At 35.2% G+C, this 24,874-nt stretch overlaps 1 protein-coding gene across 50 annotated transcripts in view; it reads right to left on the minus strand.

The window, feature by feature from the left end:
- Positions 1–24,874, minus strand: part of EMSY (EMSY transcriptional repressor, BRCA2 interacting) — a 98,237-nt gene that overhangs the window by 33,092 nt on the left and 40,271 nt on the right. For 42 of the 50 annotated variants that reach the window (XM_070624066.1, XM_070624052.1, XM_070624077.1 and 39 more), the window contains 3 exons: positions 19,503–19,757; positions 4,523–4,672; positions 1,960–2,130 (listed from right to left, as the gene is read on the minus strand). In XM_070624066.1, coding sequence (XP_070480167.1) covers positions 1,960–2,130; positions 4,523–4,672; positions 19,503–19,757 — 576 coding nt within the window. The remainder of the gene's footprint in view (positions 1–1,959; positions 2,131–4,522; positions 4,673–19,502; positions 19,758–24,874) is intronic. The other 8 variants (XM_070624057.1, XM_070624073.1, XM_070624078.1 and 5 more) reach the window with 1 other exon arrangement.

The following is a 24,874-nucleotide window of genomic DNA, read 5'->3' on the forward strand; positions in this document are numbered from 1 at the left end:
TATAAATTTTTAATTTTCTTTGTACCTTTCTGTATTTTCCAAATTCCCCACAATGAGGGATTTTTTCTTTTTTAAAGCCTTATTCTTAGAGCTAGATGCTTGAGTGTACTTTAAGAAAAGCACTTCTTTTTTGTTGAGGGCAGGGGGCACAGACTCTAGAATCCAGCATCTGATCATGGATGAAGGCAGAAAACTGTTTAAATTTATCCAACCAGGCTTACCAGTTTACTGTGAATAGACAACCAGTGAAACTACTGTGAAAACTAATAAACTAACCTATAATCCCAGTATCATGGAGATATTCTAAGAGAACTGTCCTTATAAAATATATTGACATGTAACATAAAGATCAGTTTACAGCAGTCGGAAATGAGAGAATTTCTTTAGAATAAAAGTGTCAAACAGTGAAGCAGAGGTAGAGACAAAATGAACTCCCTGCAATTCTGAATAAAGTTGTTTCAGCTGTGTGTCAAGTATACCTTACAGTGCTGGAAAAGTTTAAGAACTCTTCTCATTTACATCCAGACACTTGAAACAGCAACTAATCATGAGTTGCTTTATATTTAAATACAAAGGTGGATAAAATGCATACATGTGTAGGGTATATATCTCACCACCTCTTTGATTCTAGGAAAACGTGCTTGCTGGTATTGCTCTACCCTGGTACAAAGCAACTAAATCATAAATAAGCTCTGAAAACAGAGACCTTGCGACATCTAGACATTCTTTCAAGCTATATGGTATTATGAATTCATATATAAGTAAAGAAAAACTCTTATGGTCATAAAAAACTACGTACAAATGAAAAACATGATGACTTTTTGAAAAATGTTTTAGTATCTGCTCTTTACTATTTAAAGATATTGTCAGGTAATAAATTATAATTTGAGTTTTAACTGTGTTATTTAAAATATCCTCTTAAAAGCTGGAGTATGATGATTCTTTCCCTACTGGTTTCACCCTCCTCATTTGGCAAATGTTGGATTTTCTCACTTACATTTAAAAGTAGAGCCAAAATTAGCAGCTTTAAATATAGAGCTTTATGCCAATACCATGCCCTGCTTTGTTTTTTTTCACTCCCTGAGTTATCAGCAACATCATATTACTGCCAGGAACTTCAATCCTTTCACTTTAAAATGTTAGAACAACTCACCTGGGGCATACAAAATACGGCTAGTCTACAAAAATAGTAGACAAAGTCCACAGGGCTTGCCTGATCAGAGATTATTTACATCATTTTAATTAAAAAATAATAATCAACGAAAACGGATGCAATGTTAACATTCCACTTCAGGGTCCACAATCCAAATACTGCAGGAATTAATGAGCCAATAAAAATTAGGTAGGGTTCTAAAATACCGATAAATACTAGCCTTCACTAGCCAAGTAAAGTATTTTTAAAAAGTAAACAGTCAATATAAATGGTGAAAAGCAAATAAATATATTCAAGTATTTTTATTTTTAATAAGCTAAAGTGACATTAGTAATTGAAATTATGAGATATAGTCCCTCAGATATATTTGGATGAATAAATACTAATTCTGCCACTATCTAGCTTCTGTGGTCTTAGGTTGATTTCATCTCTCCAAACTTAAATCTGTCTGTGTCTGGAAACTGAGGATTATACCAAGTATTTTAGAGTTATGATGTCTGAATGGATTGACAAATGGGAGAATATTTTGTAAATGAAAAATCTCTATGCAAATGTAAACCATAATCTTTCCATTCTGATTAAAAGCAACTAAATGTTCTTTCTATGTTAAAACTATCAAAAGCTTAATATGTGAAGATTTAATACCAGAACTGAAAAACTATACTTGATTACTAAATGTCAGGGCTAAAAACAAAGCTCTAGATTTCTAAGAAGAAAATTGAGATCGAACAGAATCCTTCAAAAGTGAAATGTTTTTTTCCTCTTACTGGTCACCTATACCTTTAACATATTTTGTATATACCTACCAGAAACTATATTACTGCTAATTATCTTGCCCCCCAAGGTAGCTAATGATTTGGGTACTACTGTAATGATGCTACCACTGGTAGTTTTCACATAGGTTGCAGCTCCAGGGGTTGCAGCCATCCGACCTATGGATGGGCTCACTGTTGGCCGGGTATAGGTTGCCTGTGTGCCTATAAAAAGGGAAAAGCCAAAAAGAAAAACTTGTCATTACTTACATAAGAATGACAATTTATACAGTTTAACTATAATTCAATGTAATCTACATTGCCTAACTTGAAAATGGAATTTCAAGGTGTCAAGACATTAAGTAACAATTTACAGCCAGTTTTCAATGCACATAGCAAGAACTACAGCCAAGTCAGTTTGAATTAATTTTACACATAAAATTTTGTGATGTGTTGCATCAAATTACTAACCCCAAGAAAAAGTATAACTCTGTTCCCTTCTTCTACTACCCTTCTTCTACTAGTTTTATGCCAAAAGAAACTTAAATTTAATCATCTGTCCTGCCAGAGCATTTTAGATATTTCTGTTATAGATTTTAAGGTTTCTGCATCTGTTTTATGCTATCTCAGTGCCAAACCCAATGTCAGCACTCAGCAAATAACACGGTATTGTTTGCCTGAAGTTTTATAAACTTTTACTGTTTTGTACTCTGCTACCCTCTAAATATATTTCCATCTTTTAAAGAGTTATTCCATCATTTTACTAGAGATTAAAGTTGAAGCTGCCAAGAGTTGCCAGGAATATTTCTCTGTAGCCTAAAAAGTTCACTATTTACATATTTCCTCAACTTTAACTGACCCGTTATTTTTCCTTATGTCTCTCAAAGGATTTTACACTCTTCCCCAGTATTTCTAGAACGTTTTTCTTTTCCCAAACAGGAATTAAAAACTAACCAGATGAGCCTGTTGTAGTTTCCTACAAATCTAGTAACTCAGAAATATTATTCCTAAACTAAGAATTACTACTCTTGGGGAGAATGAACATGACTAAGATAACACCTTCTTCAACTGAAAAAAATTTTTTCATGATCATTAGATTCAGAGGTCACTGATAACAATTTTCAACAACTCCCTACCCCCAAAAATGCTTTTAGCAAGTTATTCACTGTTTTAAAATATAATCACTACCCAAAAAAGGGAGGAGGGGAAGAACATTAAGTAGCATTAGTTTAAATTGGTTACAAATACAGCTGAATCAGAAAAAAATCTACTGCAAAGTAAATACACTATAAAGATACACAGTTTGAATCAACCGAATTAAACTGAAAAATTCAACTTAAGCTTTTCTTTTAAAAATAGAAACACACCTTAATATAAATACATAAGCATAGATACATTATTACTTTTTACTACTACCTTTGTACCAAATGGAGGAAAGTTTTGGGGGAAGTATGATAGATTTAATACAAGAATAACAGTGTTTTAAAAGCACAGGCTTTGCATAGAGACAGAAAGTAGAATGGTGATTGCCAGGGACTGGGGGAAGTTGGGAATGGAGAGTTACTATCTGGTGGGTACAGAGTTTCAGATTGTGAAGATGAAAAAGTTCTGGATGGTTGCAAAATAATGTGAATGCACACAGTTTAATCTGAGTTCAAATCCCAGTTCTTTTATTGGCAGTGTGACCTTGGGCAACCTGCTCAACGTCTCTGTTTTGTCACTGAAAATGGAGATACTAAAGCCCAAGGGAGATTAAGTGTAATGTTTATACAGACCTTTACATACTGGACAATAGACAATAGCTTGTAAACTTGAAACAGGTATCATTTTTCACTATTTAGAGTCTATCATCTAAATACTGACCCTCTTTAATAAGTTTGGTAAGAGTTATACAAATTTAAAATATTGCTAATGGCTAATTCTAATTTTAATTAGTAGCAATAGCTATTGAGCTCTCTGCTGGGCACTTTACATACCTGATTTCATTTAATACTTACGATAACTTTACGGTATAGGTATTATTATCCCAATTAAATGACAAGGTAAAAGATTTAGAAGGATTAAGTAACCAGCTCAAGGTCACAGAGGGTGGTACTATTTAAAATGTTCTAAACCGTCACTTCCTTGAAGATAGCATGGTTGCTCTCACATCTGGGCAAAATGGCATCTTGTGCCTCCCTCAGTCTGAGTAATGCTTATTACTATACTGTAATGTAACACACTCTCAACCTAATCAGAGTGAGATCCTTGTGGGCTGGGACTATATTTTCATTCATACAACAAAACCCGACTAGCTGTGCATATATATGGTGAATAAAACAGACATGGTCCTTTATCCTCATGGAGCTCATGGTCTAATAAGGTAAACAACATTCAACAAATCAACAAACAAGTAGCTAAATAATTAGAAATTGTAGTACATGCTATAAAGGAAAAGAACAGAGGACTGTGATAACAATGAAAGAGGGCTAATTTCAGTTGGGGGGGTGGGGGACGTCAAGAAAGGCCTCTTTGAAGAATTGTCTCATTAATCTCCACTGTCAAGCACACTGCTGGTCAGAGAAATTACTCAATGAATATATGATGAATGAACAGACTCATGCTCAAGAAAACTTACCAGTAGGAGTGGTTACCAGTTTAGTTGTCATAATTGCACCATTACTGCTAACCACCATAATAGGGGAATTGCTACTGGTGGGCAGAGTTGCTGTTACTGGTTTGGGTAAGATTTTACTTGGTTGAACTTGTTGTGTGATGATTTTAACACCTTTAAAAGAAGAAAGATAAATCTCAGTACAAATTATTTTTAAAAACATGTGCCTTATACCAACCCAAGAGGGCAGCAGTTACACACATTTACTCAGTCCTCCTTAAAGAGCAGCTTTTTTCCATATTGATGAAACTCTAAATTTTTATTCCTTAAATTCCTATCTTTCATAATTTCTCTCATTTAGGAATACAATTAAAACACTACAGAAGCTATTAACAAGTTCTTAGAAAAACCCAATCTTTTGTCTAAGATCATGTGATATAAGAGCTTTCAAACCAAATTAGCCACTGACCTGAACTTTCATAGACAAATAATCTGTTCCATGCAAATACTTGGGATGAGAGGATTAGAATAAGAAGTCAAAAACAAAAGTTAATGTAGCTTTTATATATTCCCAACTACACCAAAGGTTTCTCTAACCTCTTAAATTATAAAGGCTGGTGAGAACTATAAAGAGCAAGAACATTTTCTTTTTGAACGTTTATTTCTAAAGTGACTTTTTAAAAAAGTATTTTTAACAGCTCACTTTGTCAATACAAAATAAAGCATACATTATTATTGCACCTACATGAAATATGCATGTGGATAAGAATTTGAAGGCAATATGTAAAAATAAAATAAAAATGTTAGGGTAGTGATGTTATGAAGTTTTTTTACATTTTTCAAAAATTTTATTTAAATGTTATAATTGGTACATTGACTTTCCAAATGTAAAAACCCCATTTAAAAGAAATCTCTCATGCTAACTTTAAATTTAAGTACTCATAATTATTAACTGAGTAAGGAAATTTTTGGTAAAACTTTTTCCACCATTAACTTCACTGAAATAATTCATGGGATAGAATATATTGCCATAGACAACTTAAAATTTTATTACTTTTTTGGATGGTGATTTAGGTTAAGACATTAGAAAACAAACAAATATATTTAATAGCCTTAAATAATCTTAAATTTCTTGTAGTCAACAAATAAGTTAAAAATATGACATCCAGGTATAATTAGGCAAATTATTTGATCTCTATGACTCAGCTTTCTCATTCATAAAATAAACATACCGTTAGTATATACCTAGAAGGGCTATTGTGAAGATTAAATAAATCAAAATTGTAAAGTACCTAATACATAGCAAGATTGAATAAAAGTATTATTGTAGAAATTAAGAAATTCTGATTATAATAAATCATAAATAGTGAAGTTGTAGGGGAAAATGATTTCTAGTATTATCTCATTAACGAATTACAATAATGCTTAAGGCACGCAAAAAGAAGCCCCCAAAGAAATAACTACAGAAAGAGAAAAAAATTAAGGGAATCATAAGAAACTACTTTGCTCAGTCATATGCAAATAAGTTGAAAATCTGGATCAAATAGATCATCTTCTAGAAAAATAGTTTTTATCGAAATTGACCTCAGAAAAGAGACCTACCTAAAGAGACAAATTTTGTCAAAACAAATTTTTAAGAGCTCCTCCCCCTTTGCCAAAAAACAGCAACCCAGATAGTTTCACAGGACAGTTCTATAATCCTTTAAAAAGAAGACAATTCCAACATATTTTAAACCATTTCTCTTAAAAGTTCTCATCACAAGAAAAAAAATTTTTGTAACTGTGTGATAATGAATGTTAACTAAACTTATTGGGGTAATAATCATCTAATATATACATATATCAAATCATTATGTTGTATACCTAAAACTAATACAATGTTATATGTCAATTATATCTCAATTAAAAACAAACAAAAACCATCCAGAGATCTGTTTTGACAAGAGAGCATGAGGAGCTCTGCTAATCCACCGACCCAATGAGAATGGTGAAAATGATAAAAGAACAACCAATAAAAAACTCTGGAAATAGTCCCAAGGAAAATTAAGAAACATCTATTCAAGAATATGTAGAAAAGTTTGGTAAGAAAGACAAGATCTTGGGCCAGCCTGGTGACATAGCTGTTAAGTTCGTGTGCTCTGTTTCAGCGGCCTGGGGTTTGCTTATCAAGCCATGGTGTGGCAGGCATCTCACATATAAAGTAGAGGAAGATGGGCAGGGATATTAGCTCAGGGCCAATATTCCTCTTTGCTGAGGAAGATTGGCCACAGATGTTAGCTCAGGGCTAATCTTCCTTAAAAAAAAAAAAAAAAAAGGCAAGATCTGCAGTATTTAAACTAAGACCCATACCTCCTTCCCCCCAAGTAAGGCAAAGACTTCTCTTCGGACTGCTGCAATCAAGAACACAGGGCTTCCTCTTACTCCAGCTCCCAGATGGAGGGCTTTCTTCTGAGGAGCAGTAGGACTTCAGCTTATCTCATCCTGCCCCTATGTACCTTTTGCTAAGGCTAAGTCCCAGAAAAGTGCAATCAAGACGTGGGGGCTCCCTTCTTCTGCCCAGGCCCCAATTTATGGAATAAAGGCTCTACCTTGGGCATGGCACTGCTGAGAATACTGAGGTTTTGATCAACATTGCCCTGGCTTGTGAGGCAGTGGCTCTACCACCAAGACAAGCAAATCTGGAGGATCTCACGCGGCTGCTCATCCTCCCGCTCATACCTTCACTGAGTGCTCAGCTCCTAGAGCTGAGGAGTCATTCAGAAAGAAGCTTGCCACTGACCCTATCCCAAGAGCTCCAGAGCTGTGTGAGAGTAGAAACAGGTCATAGAACAGATAGCTCCTAAGCTCTTTGGAAAGCGACTGACTTCATTTGTCAGAGAGCATGAAGTTCAAGCCTAAGGGCACTGTCAAGAATAATGGAGGATGTGATGAAAAGCAACTGGAAGGAGATTCATGGATTTAACAAAGACACATTCTAGAATATAGCCAGATAGTTTGCAGGAGAGAACTGAGGAATAGGGAAGCTGAGAAGAACTCTCCTGTGGTCAGAACGAATATCAAAAATAGACTTCTGAAACTATTACTTCAAAGAAGCCAAAATTTGGTTTGTAGAGCAATTTATGCTCCAGGGCATTGTTGAAAACAATAGAGAAATCAGTTATTAGAGTTTTAATGGCTGGGTGTGGTCAGGGAAGAAGAGGAAGAGAGCCATACCAACATCACTGTCATCTCAGAATGACTGTGGGCATACACAGAGCTGTACCTCCCTGAGGAACAACATCAGAGATTTAACTGCTAAAATAATTGATCTAGTAACTAAAAAACAAATAACCAAGCAAATAACAACAACAAATCTGGGGTGGGGGGGCCAGGGGAAGACCAGTACCCAAGTACAATATCTAATATCAAATATCTAAAATATCAATATAAATACCAAAAATGTGCAGTTTCCAACAAAAACATTAGAAGGCATGTAAACAGGAAAATATGACCCAAACACTGGGAAAAAAGGAGGCAACAGAAACTGCCTGTGAGAGCAATCAGATGTCAGGTTTAACAAAAAAGAAATCTAAATAGAATTAAATATCAGATTATCTCTTCAAACGGCCCCTCTAAAGATAATTCAAATCAAATCTGGTGGGCCAGCCCCAGTGGCCTAGTGGTTAAATTCGGCGCGCTCCACTTTGGCATTCTGGTTTCGGTTACTGGGAGTGGACCTACACCACTCAACGGCAGCCACGCCGTTGTGGCGATCCACATACAAAATAGAGGGAGACTGGCACAGATGTTGGCTCAGGGCTAATCTTCCTCAAGCAAAAAAGAAGAAGATTGGCAGCAGATGTTAGCTCAGGGCTAACCCTTCTCACAAAAAAAACAAACAAAAACAACTTCAAGGTAGCTATCACAAATATGTTTACAGAACTAAAGGAAAACATGATTATAGAAGTAAAAGGGTATGGTGACAAAGCTGCATCAAATCGAGAATATTAATAAAGCAATAGGAATTACAAAAAAGAACTAAATGGAAAATCTGGAGTTGAAAAGTATAATAACTGAAATAGCAAATTCACTAGAGGGGCTCAAAAGTAGATTGGCTTTCAAACTGGCAGAAGAAAGAATTAGCAAATTTGAAAATAGATCAATAGAGATTATGCAAGCCAAAGAATGGAGAGAAAAAAGAATGAAGAAAAATGAACAGAGCTTCAGAGAAATGTGGAACACCATTAAGTGCACCAACACACTTGTACTGGAACTACCGAAAGGAAGAAACAGAATAAAGAAGAAATATTCAAAGAAATAACGGCTGAAATGTCTCAAATTTATTGAAAAGCAATAACTTACACATCCAGGAAGCTCAACAAACTCCAAATAGGATGAACACAGTGATGCACAAACAGATACATCATACTAAAAATGCTAAAAGTCGAAGACAAGGAGAAAATCTTGAAAGCAGCAAGAGAAAAGCAACATCACTTACAAGGGAACTGCACTGAGATTAACAACTGACTTCACAGTGGAAACAATGAAGGCCAGCAGGCAGTAGGATAATCTATTCAAAGTGCTCAAAAAACCCCAAAAAACTGTCAAGCAAGAATCTTTCAAAACAACAGGGGAAACAAAGTCTTTGCCAGAAAAACAAAAATGGAGAGAATCTGTTGCTAGCACATCTCATTACAAAACAAGCATTAATGGAAGTTTCATGAACAGAAAGAACAAATAACAAAATAATGATGTCTTCTCTTGCCAGTTATATTCAACATTTTACTAGAGCTTTTTTTTTTTTTTGAGGAAAAATAGCCCTGAGCTAACATCTGCTGCCAATCCTCCTCCTTTTGCTGAGGAAGACTGGCCCTGAGCTAACATCCGTGCCCGTCTTCCTCCACTTTGTATGTGGGGCGCCTATCACAGCATGGCTTGCCAAGCAGTGCCATGTCCGCACCTGGGGTCTGAACCGGTGAACCCCGGGGCGCCGAAGTGGAATGTGCACACTTAACCGGTGCGCTACCGGGCTGGCCCTACTAGAGCTTCTAGTCAGGGAAATAAGCAAAGAAAAAGCAATACAGGCATCTAGATTATAACAGAAGAAATTATCTCTATTTGCAAATAACGTATCTTTTACATAGAAAATCCTAAGGAATTTGAAACTATCAGAACTAAAAAACAAGTTCAGCAAAGTTGCAGGATACAAAATCAATACAAAATTCAGTTGCATTTCTATACATTAGCAACGAACAACCCCCCCCCCCCAAATTAACAATTCCATTTACAAAAGCTTCAAAAAGAATAAAATATTTAGGAATAAATTTAACAAAAGAAATGTAAAATTTATGCTCTGAAAACCACACAACATTGTTGAAAGAAATTAAAGAAGATTTAAATAAATGGAAAAACATCCCATGTTCATGGATCAGAAGACTTAACATTGTTAAGATGGTAATACTGCTCCATTGATCTACAGATTCAATGCATTTCCTGTCAGAATCTCAGCTTACTTCTCTGTAGAAATTGACAAGCTGATTCTAAATTTCATATGGAATTGCAAGGGACCTAGTATAGCCAAAACAATCTTTAAAAAAAAGAACAAAAAAGGAGTACTCACACTTTCTGATTTCAAAGCTTACTACAAACCAATGGTAGTCAAAACAGTGTGGTAGTGGCACATGGATAGACATAAATTAATGGAATAGAATTGAAAGTCTAGAAATAAACCTATACATACGGTCAACTGATTTCCACCCAGGGGGCCAAGATCATTGAATTGGGGGCAGACAGTCTTTTTAACAAATGGTATTGGGACAACTGGATAGCCATATGCGAAAGGATGAAGTGGGATTCTTGAATCACATCATAACAAAATTAGCTCAAAATGGATCAAAGACCCAGGGAAACTATCAAACTCTTAGGAAAAAATTAGGGATGAATCTTTATGACCTGGGATTTGGCAAGATTCTTAAATATGACATCAGAAGCATGAGCAACAAAAGAAAAAATACATTGGACATCATCAAAATTAAAAATTTTTGTGCTTTGAAGGATATCATCAAGAAAGTGAAAAGACAACCCACAGAATGGGAGAAAATATTTGCAAATCATATATCTGATAAGGGTTTAATATCTCAAATATATATAGTAATAAAAAACCCCTTAAAACTCAATGACAGAAAGACAAATAACCCAACTAAAAAGTGGGCAAAGGATATAAACAGGCATTGCTCCAAAGAAGCTATATAAAGGGCCAATAAGCACATGAAAAGATGCTCATCATTAGTTATCAGAGAAATGCAAGTCAAAACCACAATGAAATGCCACTTTACACAACTAGGATGGCTAGAATCAAAAAGTCAGAGAATAACAAGTGTTGGAAAGGATGCAGAGAAACTGGGACCATCATACACTACTGGTGAGAAGGTAAAATGGTACAGCTATTTTGGAAAACAGTCTAGCGGTTTCTCAAACAATTAAACATAGAGTTACTATATAACTCAGCAATTCCACTCCTAGGTATACACACAAGAGAACTGAATACTCAAATACTTACACGAATGTCTTCCACAAGAATTATTCATTATAGCCACAGGTGGAAACAATCCAAATGTACATCAACAAAGGGACAAAAATGTGAAATATTATTTGGCCATAAAAAGGAATGAAGTACTAATACATGCTGTAACATGGATGAACCTGAAAACATTGTTAAGTGAAAGAAGCCAGTTAAAAAGACCCTGAATAAAAAGCCAAAAATTTTAGACTCATGTGCATATCATATGATTCTACTCACATGAACATCCAGAATACAGAAATCTAGAGACAGAACGTAGATGAGTGGTTGCTTAGGGCTGGAGAGTTGTCATGAGGAGTAGAAAGTGATAGCTAAAGGGAACAGTTTCTTTTGGAAGTGATGAAAATGTTCTAAAATCAACTGTAGTGATGGCTGCACATATCTTTGAATATATTAAATATCATTGAATTGTACGCTTTAAATGGGTTAATCATAATGGTATGTGAATTACATCTCAATAAAGCTGCTTTTTAAAAAAATTACAGGGCATTATAAAAAAGGAAACTTCACAATTCTTTCTTGGAAGGACACATAACATTGAAACTAAAGCCTGATGAAGACTGCACACACAAAGAAAACTGCAAACCAATTTCCCTATGACTATCAATACATTATATTATCCATGCCTCATACTAGGATAAATTCCAAAAGACTTAAATGCGAAAAATGTGAACTATGACTAAGAATCTAGAAGCATAAAGACCACACTGATAAATTCAACTATATAAAAAGAAAAAAGATCTGCACAGCAGAAGTCCCCATAAATAAACTCAACAGAAAACAATAAACTGGGAGGAGAACCTCTGCAAATCATGAAACACACAAAATGTTAGTTATCCTGCTACATAAAGAATTCTTAGAAACTGATCAGAAAAAGATCATAGAAGAATGGACAATGAACACACAGAGTACACAAAAAATGAAATACAAAGGGCTCTGAAACATAGAGTTGCTCAAACTCACTCTCAGTAAGACAAACGAAAATAAAACACCACCAAGATAATGGTCCCCCCACATCAGATTGGCAAAAATCCAATTGTTTGTTAATATCCCGGTGGGAACAGGGCACTCTGAGAAAACTGGACAGAAGTACATTACTGACTGGAGTATAAATTAAAAATTCCTAAAGAAGAAAATCTGGCAATATGTATCAAAATTTTAAATTCTTTTATCTTTTGACATACTCCTGGGAATCTCACTCCTGGGAATTTATCCTACAGATATACTTACAGACATGCAAAATGACTATGTACAGTCTTGTTTACTGCAGTTTTGTTTGGGAAAAATACCCGAAGATTGGAAACAACCTTACAGGGGATGAGTTACATAAATTATGGCATATCCAATGTAGAATACAGAGACAAATTAATTTTATGTACTGAATGCATTAGAAAGCTCTCCAAGAAACACTGTTAAGGGAGGGTGAAAAAAGCAAGGTGCAAGTATTACCTTCTACATCAGTGTAAAAAGAGAAGAGGAGTAAAAATTCGAATTTAAATTTGCTTGTATATTCAGACACTGTAAAAACACATAAGAAGCTAAGACTTTTATTTAATGGTTAGGGAGAACTGGATAGATAGAGGACGATTTATTCACTGTATAACTTTTTATGCTTTTCAGTTTTTGAGGAAGATATTATTCTCCATTCAAAAAGTAAAATAAAATAAAATAATTGATTCACAAATAAAAATCTCACCAAAACAGACCTTAGAAATTGGAACATAACATATAATACTTTCAATTTCTGCAAACAAACATCAGAGATATTGAAATCTCCCTTCTTTACTAGAAAGATAAAGTTATCAAATATAGAGTAATATGCAGTGAAAAAGTCCAGACTATGATAAGTTACACATGTATATTACAATACCATGAGCAAACACTACAAATTTTTCCAGTAAAACCACAAGAAGGAAAGAAAAGAGAAACAAAACAGAGGAAAAAGAAACAGAAGAAACAAAAAGAAAAATACAGTCAATAGTCACTTAACAACAGGGATATGTTTGGAGAAATTCATCGTTACGTGATTTCATCCTTGTGTGAATATCATACAGCATACTTACACAAACCTAGATAGTAGAGCCTACTACACATCTAAGTTATATGGTACTAATCTTAGGACCACCATAATACATGTGGTCTGTCGTTATCCGCAATGTCATTAAGCTGCATGTGACTGCAATAAAACAGTACATTTAAGCTCTACCATATCAATAATTACCTTAAACGTAAATGACCTAAATATATCATTTAAAAGACAAAGATTGGCAGAGTAGATTAAAAAATGTAACCACACTATATGCTGTCTAAAAACTCACTCCAAATATAAAAACATAGGTAGAATGAAAGTAAAAGGATGGGAAAAAATATACTATACAAACAGTAATCAAAAGAAAACAGGAGTGGCTATATAAATAACATTAGTAGACTTTAGAGCAAAGAAAATTATTAGAGAAAAATAGGGACACTACATAATGAGAGAAAGGACCAATCCACCAGGAGGACACAATGTTTCTAAATAGGTATGCACCAAACAAAGATGCCTCAAAATACATGAAGCAAAAACTGAGAGCTATTTTGGGGTATTAAAGTCCAACAATCATAGCTGAGAATTTCAACATCCCACTCTAACCAAGTGACAGAACTACAAGATAGAAAATTCAACAAGGATATTGGAGAACTGAACAACACAGTCAACTAATATGATCTAATTATACGTGTGTGTGTGTCTGTGTGTGTGTGTATAAAACACTTCACTCAACAACAGCAGAATAGGTATTGTTTCAAATGCCATGGAACATTCACCCAAGTAGAAAATATTCTGAGCCAAAAAACGAACCTCAACAAATTTAAAGTAACTGAAATGACACAGAGCACATTCTCTAACCAAATGGAATCAAACTAGAAATCAATAGCAGAAATAACACAGAAAAAATCTCCAAACACCTGAAGTTCAGCAACACACTTGTAAGTAATTCATGGGTCAAAGAGGTGGTCTCAAAGGAAATTTAAAAGCACACAAACTTGAATGAAAATGAAAACATAACACATCAAAATAAGCGGGATGCACCTATAGCAGTGCTGAGAGGAATTTATGACATATTTATTTATGTGGATGTAAACATACATGCTAAATGTTTAGAAAAGAGGAAATGTTTTAACTCAATTTCTAACTCAATTTGCTCTATTTTACTAGAAGAGCAAAGTAAACCCAAAGCAAGCTGAAGGAAGGAAATAATAAAGACAATAAAAGTGAAAACAGAAAAAAGATTAAGAAGATCCATGAAACAAAGCATAGTTCTTAAAAATCTCAATAAAATTGATAAACCTCTAGCAAGTCTGATAAAGAAAAAGAGAGAAAAGAGACAAATCATCAATATCAGGAATGAAACAGGGGACATTAATAAAGATGTTGCAGTCATTAAAAGGATAATAAGAGATTACAACTAACAACTTTACACATATAAATTCAACGACTTTGAAGAATTGAACTAATTCCCTGAAAACCACAAATTACCAAAATTCAAGAAAGATGAAACAGATACTCTGAACAGTCGTATAACCATTAAAGAAACTAAATTCATAATTTAAAAGTTCCCTATAAAATAAATCTCCAGGCCCAGATGACTTCACTGGAGAATTCTACCAAGCATTTAAAGAATTAACACCAATTTTACACAATCTCTTCCAGGAAACAGAAAAGGAAGAAATACTTCCAAAATCATTTTATGAAGTCAGCAGTACCCTGATACCAAAATCAGACAAAGATAGGACAGAAAAAAGAAAACTATAGACTGATATCTCTCATGAAAACAGACACAAAAATTCTCAACAAAATGTTAACAAATCAAATCCAGAAACGTATAAAAAGAATTATACACCATGACCAAGTAGGATTTTATTTCAGATGAACAAGGCTGGTTCAGCAGAAAATCAACATAATCCAGCATATCAAGAGACTAAAAAGAAAAGCATGATCATATCAATTGACACACAAAAAACAGCTTGCCAAAATCCAACACCCATTCATGATAAAAACTCTGAGGAAACTAGGAATGGAGGGGAACTTCCTTAACTTTATAAAAAGGCATCTACAAAAATCCAACAGCTGACATCATACTTAATGATGAAACATTGAATATTTGCTCCTTAAGACTGAGAACAAGGCAAGGACGTCTGCTCTCTTCACTCTTATTCAACACAGTACTGGAAGTTCTAGCCAATTTAAAAACATAAGAAAAAAAAAAAAAAGGCATAAAGATTAGAAAAAGAAGAAATAAAACTGTTCCTATTTATAGATGACACAATTGTATACACTGAAAATCCCAAGGAATCTATGAAAATATTCCTGGAACTTATTAACAAGTTAGCTCATCAAGGTCAAAGGCTACAAGATCAACCACATTTCTGTATATCAACAACAAACGTGAAAATTGAAATTAAAATCATAATTACATTTAAAATCACTCCAAGAAAATGAAATACTTAGACGCAAAGCTAACAAAACGTGTGCAAGATTTGTATCCTCAAAACTGTAAAACAATGATGAAAGAAGTCAAAGAAGACCTAAACAAATGTAGAGACATACTGCGTTCATGGACTAGAGGACTCAACAAGATGTTAACTCTCCTCAAACTAATCTATAGTTTTAATGCAATTCCTAGGAAAATCCCAGTATGGTTTTAGTACATATAGACAGGCTTAATCTTAAATTTACATGGAAAGGCAACAGAACTAGAACAGCTAAAATAATTTTGGAATAGAAGAATGAAGTGGAAGGAATCACTCTATCCAATGTTAGATCTTACTATACAGCTACAGTCATCAAGACAGTGTGGTATTGACAGAGACAGACACATAGATCAATGGAACAAATGGAGAACCTAGAAATAAGACCCACAAAAACATGCTAAACTGATTTCCTAACAAAGATGCCAAAGCAATTCAATGGAGTTTGATAACCTTTTCAACAAATGGTGCTAAAGCAATTAGGAACCCACAGGCAAAAAAGAGATCATGGACTTATATGTAAAACATAAAACTCTAAAACTTTTAGGAAAAAAGAAACAGTAGAAGGAAAACATGAGGACCTACAGCAAGGCAAAGTTCTTTGACTTGATACCCAAAGCATAATCTATAAAAAGAAAAGCTGATAAACTGGTCTTCATCAAAATCTGTTAGTGAACAACTAGCCCTATTATTAGGATTTTTTAAATAACAAATTCCTCCCCTAACTATGTTGGTTAGATTTCTGAAAGCAGTGATGGTGTAAGACTCTACAATTGAGGAACTTAAGACTTACAGGAAAAATAGGGTTAGAGGACTGAGGTTTTGAGTAAATCTAGAAAAGTTTTTATAAGCATTTTTAGATGGAAGAAAACAGAATCCAAACAACATAATAAATATATAATATCATATGGCTTTATTAGCCATAATAGATTTTTGTATAACCCATACTGTTCCAAAGAAATAATTAAAAATCAGTTTTCATAATAAGACAAAGATGCCCACTCTTACCACCTTTATTCAAAATAGTACTGGAAGTCTTAGGAAGAGTAATTAGGCAAGAAAAAGAAACAAAGGAATCCAAATCAGAAAGTAAGAAGTAAAACTGTCTCTACTTGCAGATTGCATGATATTATATATAGAAAACTCTAAAGATTCCACAAAAAAACTGTTAAAGTTGTAGGATACAAAGCCAGTATACACAAATCAGTTGCATTTCTATACACTAATAACAAACTATCGGAAAGAGAAATTAAGAGAACAATCTCATTTACAATTGCATAAAGAAAATAAAATACCTAGGAATAAACTTAACCATGGAGCTAAAGACCTGTATGCTGAAAACTGTAAGACACTCATGAAAGAAAGTAAAGAAGATACAAAGAAATGGAAAGATACTCCATGCTCATCGACTGGAAGAATTAAGATAGTTAAAATGTCCATACTATCCAAAGCAACCTACAGATTCAGTGCAATCCATATCAAAATTCCAATAGTATTTTTCACAAAAATAGAATAAACAATCCTAAAATTTGTATGGAACCACAGAAGACCCCCAAATAGCCAAAGCAATCTTGAGAAAGAAGAACACAGCTGGAGGCATCACACTTCCTGATTTCAAACTATGTTACAAAGCTATAGTAATCAAACAGTATGGTTTGGGCACAAAAACAGACACTTAGATCAACAGAACAGAACAGACAGCCCAGAAATAAAGTCATGAATATGGTCAATTAACTTATGTCAAAGGAATCAAGAATATACAATGGGAAAAGGACAGTCTCTTCAATAAATGGTGTTCAGAAAACTGGACAGCGACAAGCAAAAGAATTAAACTAAACCACTATCTTATACCATACACAAAAATTAACTCAAAATGGATTAAAAACTTGAACATAAGACCTGAGATCATAAAACTCTCAGAAGAAAACGTACAGGGCAAGCTCCTTGACATAGGTCTTGGCAATGATTTTTTGTATTTGACACTAAAAGCAAAGGCAACAAAAACAATTATAAACAAGTGGGACTATATCAAACTAAAAAGCTTCTGCTTAGCAAAGGAAACTATCAATATAAAAAGGCAATCGACAGAATGAGAGAAAATATTTGCAAATTATCTGATAAGGGGTTAATATCCAAAATATACAAAAAACCCACACAACTCAATAGAAAAAACCAAACAAATTAAAAAATAGGCAGGAGATCTGAACAGCCACTTTTGCAAAGACATACAGATGGCCAACAGGTACATGAAAAGGTGCTCAGCATTACTAATCCCACTAATCATCAGGAAAAGGCAAATCAAAAGCACAATGAGATATCACCTCACACCTGTCAGAAAGGCTATTATCAAAAACACAAGAAATAAGTGTTGGCAAGGATGTGGAGAAAAGAGAACCTAGGTGCACTGTTGGTGGGAATGTAAATTGGTGCAGCCACTATGGAAAACAGTATGCAGGCTCCTCAAAAAATTAAAACTGGAACTACCATCTGATCCAGCAATTCTACTTCAGGGTATTTATCCAAAGGAAACAAAAACACTCTCCAAAAGATATCTGCACCCTACGTTCACTGCAGCACTATTTGCAACAGCCAAGACATGGAAACAACCCAAATGTCCATCAATGGATAAATGGATAAAGATGATGTGGTGTATATACATACAATGGAACATTATTCAGCCATAAAAAAGAAGGAAATCCTGTCACTTGCAACGACATGGACAGACTGTGAGGGCATTATGCTAAATGAAATAAGTCAGACAGAGAAAGACAAATACTGTATGATCTCACTTATGTGTAGAATCTAAAAAAACAAAACAAAAACAAAAATCAAAAAAACCCTGAACTCAGATACAGAGAACAAACTGGTGGGTGCCAGAGGAAGGGAGTGAGGGGCTGGCTGAAATGAGTGAAGGTGGTCAAAAGGTACAAACTTCCAGTTATAAGGTAAATAAGCCCTGGGGATGTAACATACAGCATGGTGACTGTATTAACAACATATATTTATTCAAATATACTAACAATACTGTATTGTATATTTGAAAGTTGCTAAGAGAGTGAATATTAAAAGTTCTCATCACAAGAAAAAAATTTGCAACTGTGTCGTGATGACTGTTAACTAGACTTACTGTGATCATTTTGCAATATATACAATATCAAACCATTATGTTGTGTACCTAAAATAACAATGTTATACGTCAATTATCTCTCAAAAAAATAATAAAATGTTCTTATCAAAAACAAAATAAGGCAAAACTGAAAATGTCAGTATCTTCTAAATTCCTGTTCTACCGTTAAAGTTCAGATTCATCGGAGGGAAAAAAATCCATTTTCTTTTCTTAAACATATTAAGTATTTTTTAAATTTCCCTATGTCTGAACTTCCATCCTACCTACCTTTCTATTCAATACTTTTATGATTCAATAACTTAGAATAATTGACTCCTACTTCTATGATAGAAATGCTTTCAATAACTGCTAAATTCTTATTTTTATAAACCACAAACTTCTTCATTGTACACAATGTTCTATAATCTTAGCATCTCTCTCCATAACAAATTTTATGCTAAATTCATAATACAGCCCTCTAACACAAGACTCCTCAGACTAATTTTTCCACTGCCCACTTCCCATAACACCAATGGGCCTCAGGGTATAGTTCCAAAATCTAAGTTTGTATTTATCAGCTTCCTTTCTCTTCTGAGAGTTCACCGAAAAAACTTCCTGTTGTGCAAGCTGCTTTTTCTCCCTTTTTCTATTCCCAAGCTCTATTCTCTTTATATAAGTATTTCCAACAGGAGGTTGCAGAATATATTTTCGAATTTAAACGCTGGTGCTTGAGGAAATTGTATATAGAAGTAAATCATCTATATTAGCAGTCTTCAGAGAACTGGTGATTGGGGAAGAATTCCCATTTCTTATAAACATTTTCCAGTTACCTGACTCCTGTTTGATTTGAATGGTAGGCTTGATACCAGGTGGCAAAGGAGACTGCTGAGGCTGTTGCTGATGAGATACTGGAGAAGGCTGAGCCACCTGTTGCTGTGTCTGTTGCTGCACTGGATGTAACTGCTGCTTAGGAGATTGCTGATGCTGTTTAGGAAACTGTGCAAGAATCTGAGTTGGGGCACCCACTAAGCTTTTGGGGGAAGGAAGTCTAGTTGATGCCATTTTGATTGCTGATGTAGATACACCTGTGAAAGAGTTAGGAAAAAGAAAATTTAATAGTAAAGCATAATTAAAGTTACTACTGGTTATTGTAGTAGATATCAGTGTAAAGACTAGGTAAATCAATAAAAACTATGATTTATTAAGCACCTAGTAAGTATCAGATACAATGGGTGCTATTTTACATATTTGATATCTAGTTCTCAAACTTTGCAAGGGAGGCATCGTTGCTCTCACACCCAAAAAAACTAACTGATTTTCCCTTGGTGAAGAATTAGAATGAGGGGCCGGGCTGGTGGTACAACAGTTAACTTTGTGCGCTCCACTTCAGATCCTGGGCACAGCCCTACGCACTGCTTGTCCAGCCACGTTGTGGCAGGTGTCCCACATACAAAGTACAGGAAGATGGGCACGGTTGTTAGCTCAGGGCCAATATTCCTCAGCAAAACGAGGAGGATTGGCAGTGGATGTTAACTCGGGGCCAACCTTCCTCAGAAAAAAAAAGTTAGAATGAAAAAGTATCAGGCAGGATGTTCTCATACATGTCTCTCAACAGATTTTCTGTTAGAAAATATAGCTTCTCAATGTGAATAATATAAGAACAAAGCAACCTAAATTTTGAATCTCATTTGTAGTACATTTTTTCAAATATTACTTTTCAAGTTCTAATGAGCCAATTTTAACACAGCATTACATAAAATAATTCCCAATGAAACAGTCACCTTTTGAACTACTATTTAGCATGGCAAAATAGCTTTTCCATAGCTCATTTCCAATAATCTATAACTTAAGGGCATTTCTTGAGAATTCTACCTGGATCATTAAATTAGCATGTGGAACGTTAACAAAGGGGCACACTCAATATACTCACAGGAAAAAATCTTCATGATTTAAGGTTTTAAGACATTTCTTTCCAGTGCAATGCTAATATTAGCATGCATAGATAAGAAGTACTAATAACCTCCACTAAAGATGTAGAGTTTGAGAGAAATTCTTCCATCTGCCAGATTTTTCATCAGTAATCTTCTTACAATTCATCAACAACTCAACAGGACTATTACCTGTAAATGAACTAATATTCCTAACAGAAAGAACCAGGAATATAACTGGCCATATCAACTTTTTCAGCACTGCTAAAACAATGGAAAGAAACTGATAAATAAACAGCCTAGTTATCAACTTATTAGGCTATACACCTTCCTCCACCATAGGCCCACCACTACATTGCATTACAGAAAAATTTAAAATATATCACACTGTTATGTAAAATGTGTCTGGAGAATGATAAAGTTGGAGAAGAAACCTTGAGAAGTCACTCTGACTCTCTGGGCCTCAGCTTCCCCATTTCTTGAATTTTCATTGCCCTAAAAGTCTCTAAGGGTTGCTGTGTGGATCAGGTAAAATCGCAGATTGAAGAATACTTTGAGAGGAGACAAAAGGGGTAGTCAGAATCACCCGGAGGGCTTACTCACATTACTTACACATCCCCCTACCATTCCTCCATGAATACTAGTATTTTGGAGACATGTGTGTGCTCTATTGCTTAGCCATATTGAACTAGATTATCTCTGGAGCTGCTTTAGGCATCAACATTTTATGACTCAATGAGTATAAAGTGTTATGCAAGTGAAAGATGCTATTTTTAAACTATTTAAAAGCTTTAACCTTTATTCTGCGTCCATAATAAACTCCAGTATTAACTGAGTCAATTTTGTACATGGGTAACTCCCTAACTAAACTATGTTCTCCATATACTTTTGATTAGGAAAACTATCTGATGTAAAAGCAGTCAGGGTGACTTTAGAGTCAGAGAATTGTGTTCAGATCATGTCTTCAGGGAGCTAATGTCAGCATCATGGCAGAGTGAGCTTCCCCAGTAATCTCTCCCCTCCAACATACAATGAAAAGGGCATCCATACGCCAACAGAGGACGTCCAACACAACACAAAAAACGTCGGAGAGACCCACGCAGCAATACAACAGAGGGTGGAGATGTTGGAGGCCCCTCGGAGGAGGTGGAATGGGATAAGAGAAAACTTTGCTCCTTCCCATAAAGACTGCAATCTGGGACTCCAGGAGGCCTCTGAGAGGGAAGGAACGGGTGAGGGGATGTTCATTTGTGGGAGCTCAAGGATCCCCAGTGGGCCCTTGCAGCCTAGAGGGAAGCTCGCTAGCGGGGTGAAAGCTTTCGCAGGGGGTGACCTTATGCATCCAACACACCAGGAAAGCAGATAGTGAGAGCAGAGGCCCCTCCCCCCACTCACCGAGCACCGGCTCCAGCGCCTGGGATTTCAGTGGAAGGCAGAGGTTCAGAATACATGCCTCTTGCCCCCCCACCCAGTGGTGATAGGCGGTAACTGCAACCAAATAATACCAGGATGGTAAAAACAGAGCCACACCCTCTAGCAATATCAAACATTATATTACATCTCCAGACCAGAGAGAAAATGACAAGTATCCACACATCAGTTCTGAGGACACAGAAATATGTAATCTAAATGACAATGAAATCAAAATAGCTATAATAAAAAAATTCAACGAGTTAAAAGAGAATGTAGAGAAACCATTCAATGAGTTCAGGAGCTACTTCACAAAAGAGATTTAAACTATAAAGAAGAATCAATCAGAAATATGAGAGATGAAAGACACAATGGAAGAAATAAAACAAAATATGGATTCCCTGAATACTTGAGCAGACACCACAGAGGAGCGTATCAGCATAATCAAAGCTAGACACGTTGAAATGCTGCAGATAGAGAAGGAGACAGAACTAAGACTAAAAAGAAGTGAAGAAAGTCTCCGAGAAATATCCCACTCAATTAGGAAATGCAACATAAGAATTGTAGGTATTCCAGAAAGAGAAGAGGAGGAGAATGAAGCAGAAGGCTTGTTCAAAAAAATAATAGCAGAGAATTTCCCAAACCTAGGGAAGGAGCTGGAAATCCATGTGGAAGTGGCTAACAGATCTCCTAAATATGTTAATGTAACAAAAGACCTACTGCAAGGCATATAGTAGCGAAACTGGCAAAACTGAATGATAAAGAAAGAATACTAAGGGCAGCAAAGCAGAAGAAAATAACATACAAACAATCCCTATCAGGCTTTCAGCAGATTTCTCTGCAGAAACCTTGCAGGCTAGGAGAGACTGGAATGACATACTCAAATCTTTGAAGGACAAAACTTTCAGCCAAGAATACTCTATCCAGTGAAAATATCCTTCAGATATGATGGAAAAATAAAAACTTTCCCAGACAAATATAAACTAAGGGAGTTCATAGCCATGAGACCCCCCCCGCCCCCACTACAAGAAATCCTCAAGAAGGCCCTCATACCTGACCAAAAAAAGGGGGGGGGAGAGAAAGGGGATACAAAGCACAGAATAAAGAGATAAATAGGTAGACAGAATCAGAGCAGAACAGCAAATATTCAAGTATAGCATTAAAGACAAAGAGACGGAAAACACCAAAAACAAAGATAATCTTGTCATTTTAACTGGAAAGACATAACACAAGATGGAATAATATGTGAGAAAAACAACTTAGGAGGCGAAGAGGAAAGTGACTGAATTGGTTTACTCTAAGGAAATAAGAGGCCATCAGAAAAGAGACTATCTTATCCACGAGATTTTGAATACAAACCTCATGGTAACTACTAAATAAAAAAGCAGAACAGAGACACAAATAATACATAAGGAGAAAACAAAGAAATACAACATAAAAAACTACATAACTTGACTGGCAGACCAAAATACACAGGACGAGAAACAAAAGAAATACAGGAGAATCAGAAAACAAATGATAAAATGGCAGCATTAAGCCCTCATGTATCGATAATCACCCTCAACATAAATGGACTGAATTCTCCAATAAAAAGACACAGAGCGGCAAGATGGATTAAAGAAAACACCAAAGAATATGCTGCCTCCAGGAAACACATCTTGGCTCCAATGACGAACACAGGCTCAGAGTGAAGGGATGGAAGATGATACTCAAAGCTAATGGCGAACAAAGAAAGCAGGTATCACAATACTTATATCAGACAAAGTGGACTTCAAGATAAGACAGGTAAAGAGAGACAAAGAGGGGCAATATATAATGATCAAAGGGGCATTCCATCAGGAAGAAATAACACTTATAAATATCTATGCACCAACACAGGAGTACCAAAGTACATAAAGCAACTATTAACAAACCTAAAAAAAGCTATTAATAATAAGACAATAATAGTAGGGGTAGGGGACTTCAACACTCCACTCAGATCAATGGATAGATCCTCCAGACAGAAAATCAACAAGGAAACAGTGGAATTAAATGAAAACCTAGACCAGTTGGACTTAACAGACATATACAGAACACTCCATCCAGAAAGAGCAGAATACACATTCTGCTAAAGTGCTCACAGAACATTCTCAAGGATAGACCATATGTTGCAAAACAGGGCAAGCCTCAATAAATTTAAAAAGACTGAAATAATAAGAAGCATCTTGTCTGATCACAATGCTATGAAGCTAGAAATTAATTACAAGAAAAAAGCTGACAAAGGGACAAAGATGTGGAGACTAAACAATATGCTAGTGAACAAGCAATGGATCATTAAAGAAATTAAAGGAGAAATCAAAAAACATCTGGAGACAAATTAAAATGAAAATATACCATGTCAACTCATATGGGATGCAGCAAAAGCTGTATCAAGAGGAAAAGTCATCGCAATACAGGCTCCCCTTAACAAATAAGAAAAATCCCAAAAAAGTAATCTCAAACTACACCTAAGTGAATTACAAAAAGAAGAACAAACAAAGCCCAAAATCAGCAGAAGGAGAGAAATAATAAAAATCAGAGCAGAAATAAATGCTATTGAAACAAAAAAGGCAGTAGAAAGGATCAATGAAACAAAGAGCTGGTTCTTTGAGAAGGTAAACAAAACTGACAAACCCCCAGCCAGACTCACAAAGAAAAAAACAGAGGGGGCTCAGATAAATAAAATTAGAAATGAAAGAGGAAAAATAACAATGGATACCACAGAAATACAATAGATTATAAGAGAATACTACGAAAAACTATATGCCAACAAAATGGACAATCTAGAGGAAATGGATAAATTCTTAGACTCTTAACAAGCTCCCAAAGCTGAGTCAAGAAAAAAT

This window comes from Equus przewalskii, chromosome 6 (genome assembly GCF_037783145.1).
Source record: "Equus przewalskii isolate Varuska chromosome 6, EquPr2, whole genome shotgun sequence".
Lineage (NCBI taxonomy): Eukaryota > Metazoa > Chordata > Mammalia > Perissodactyla > Equidae > Equus > Equus przewalskii.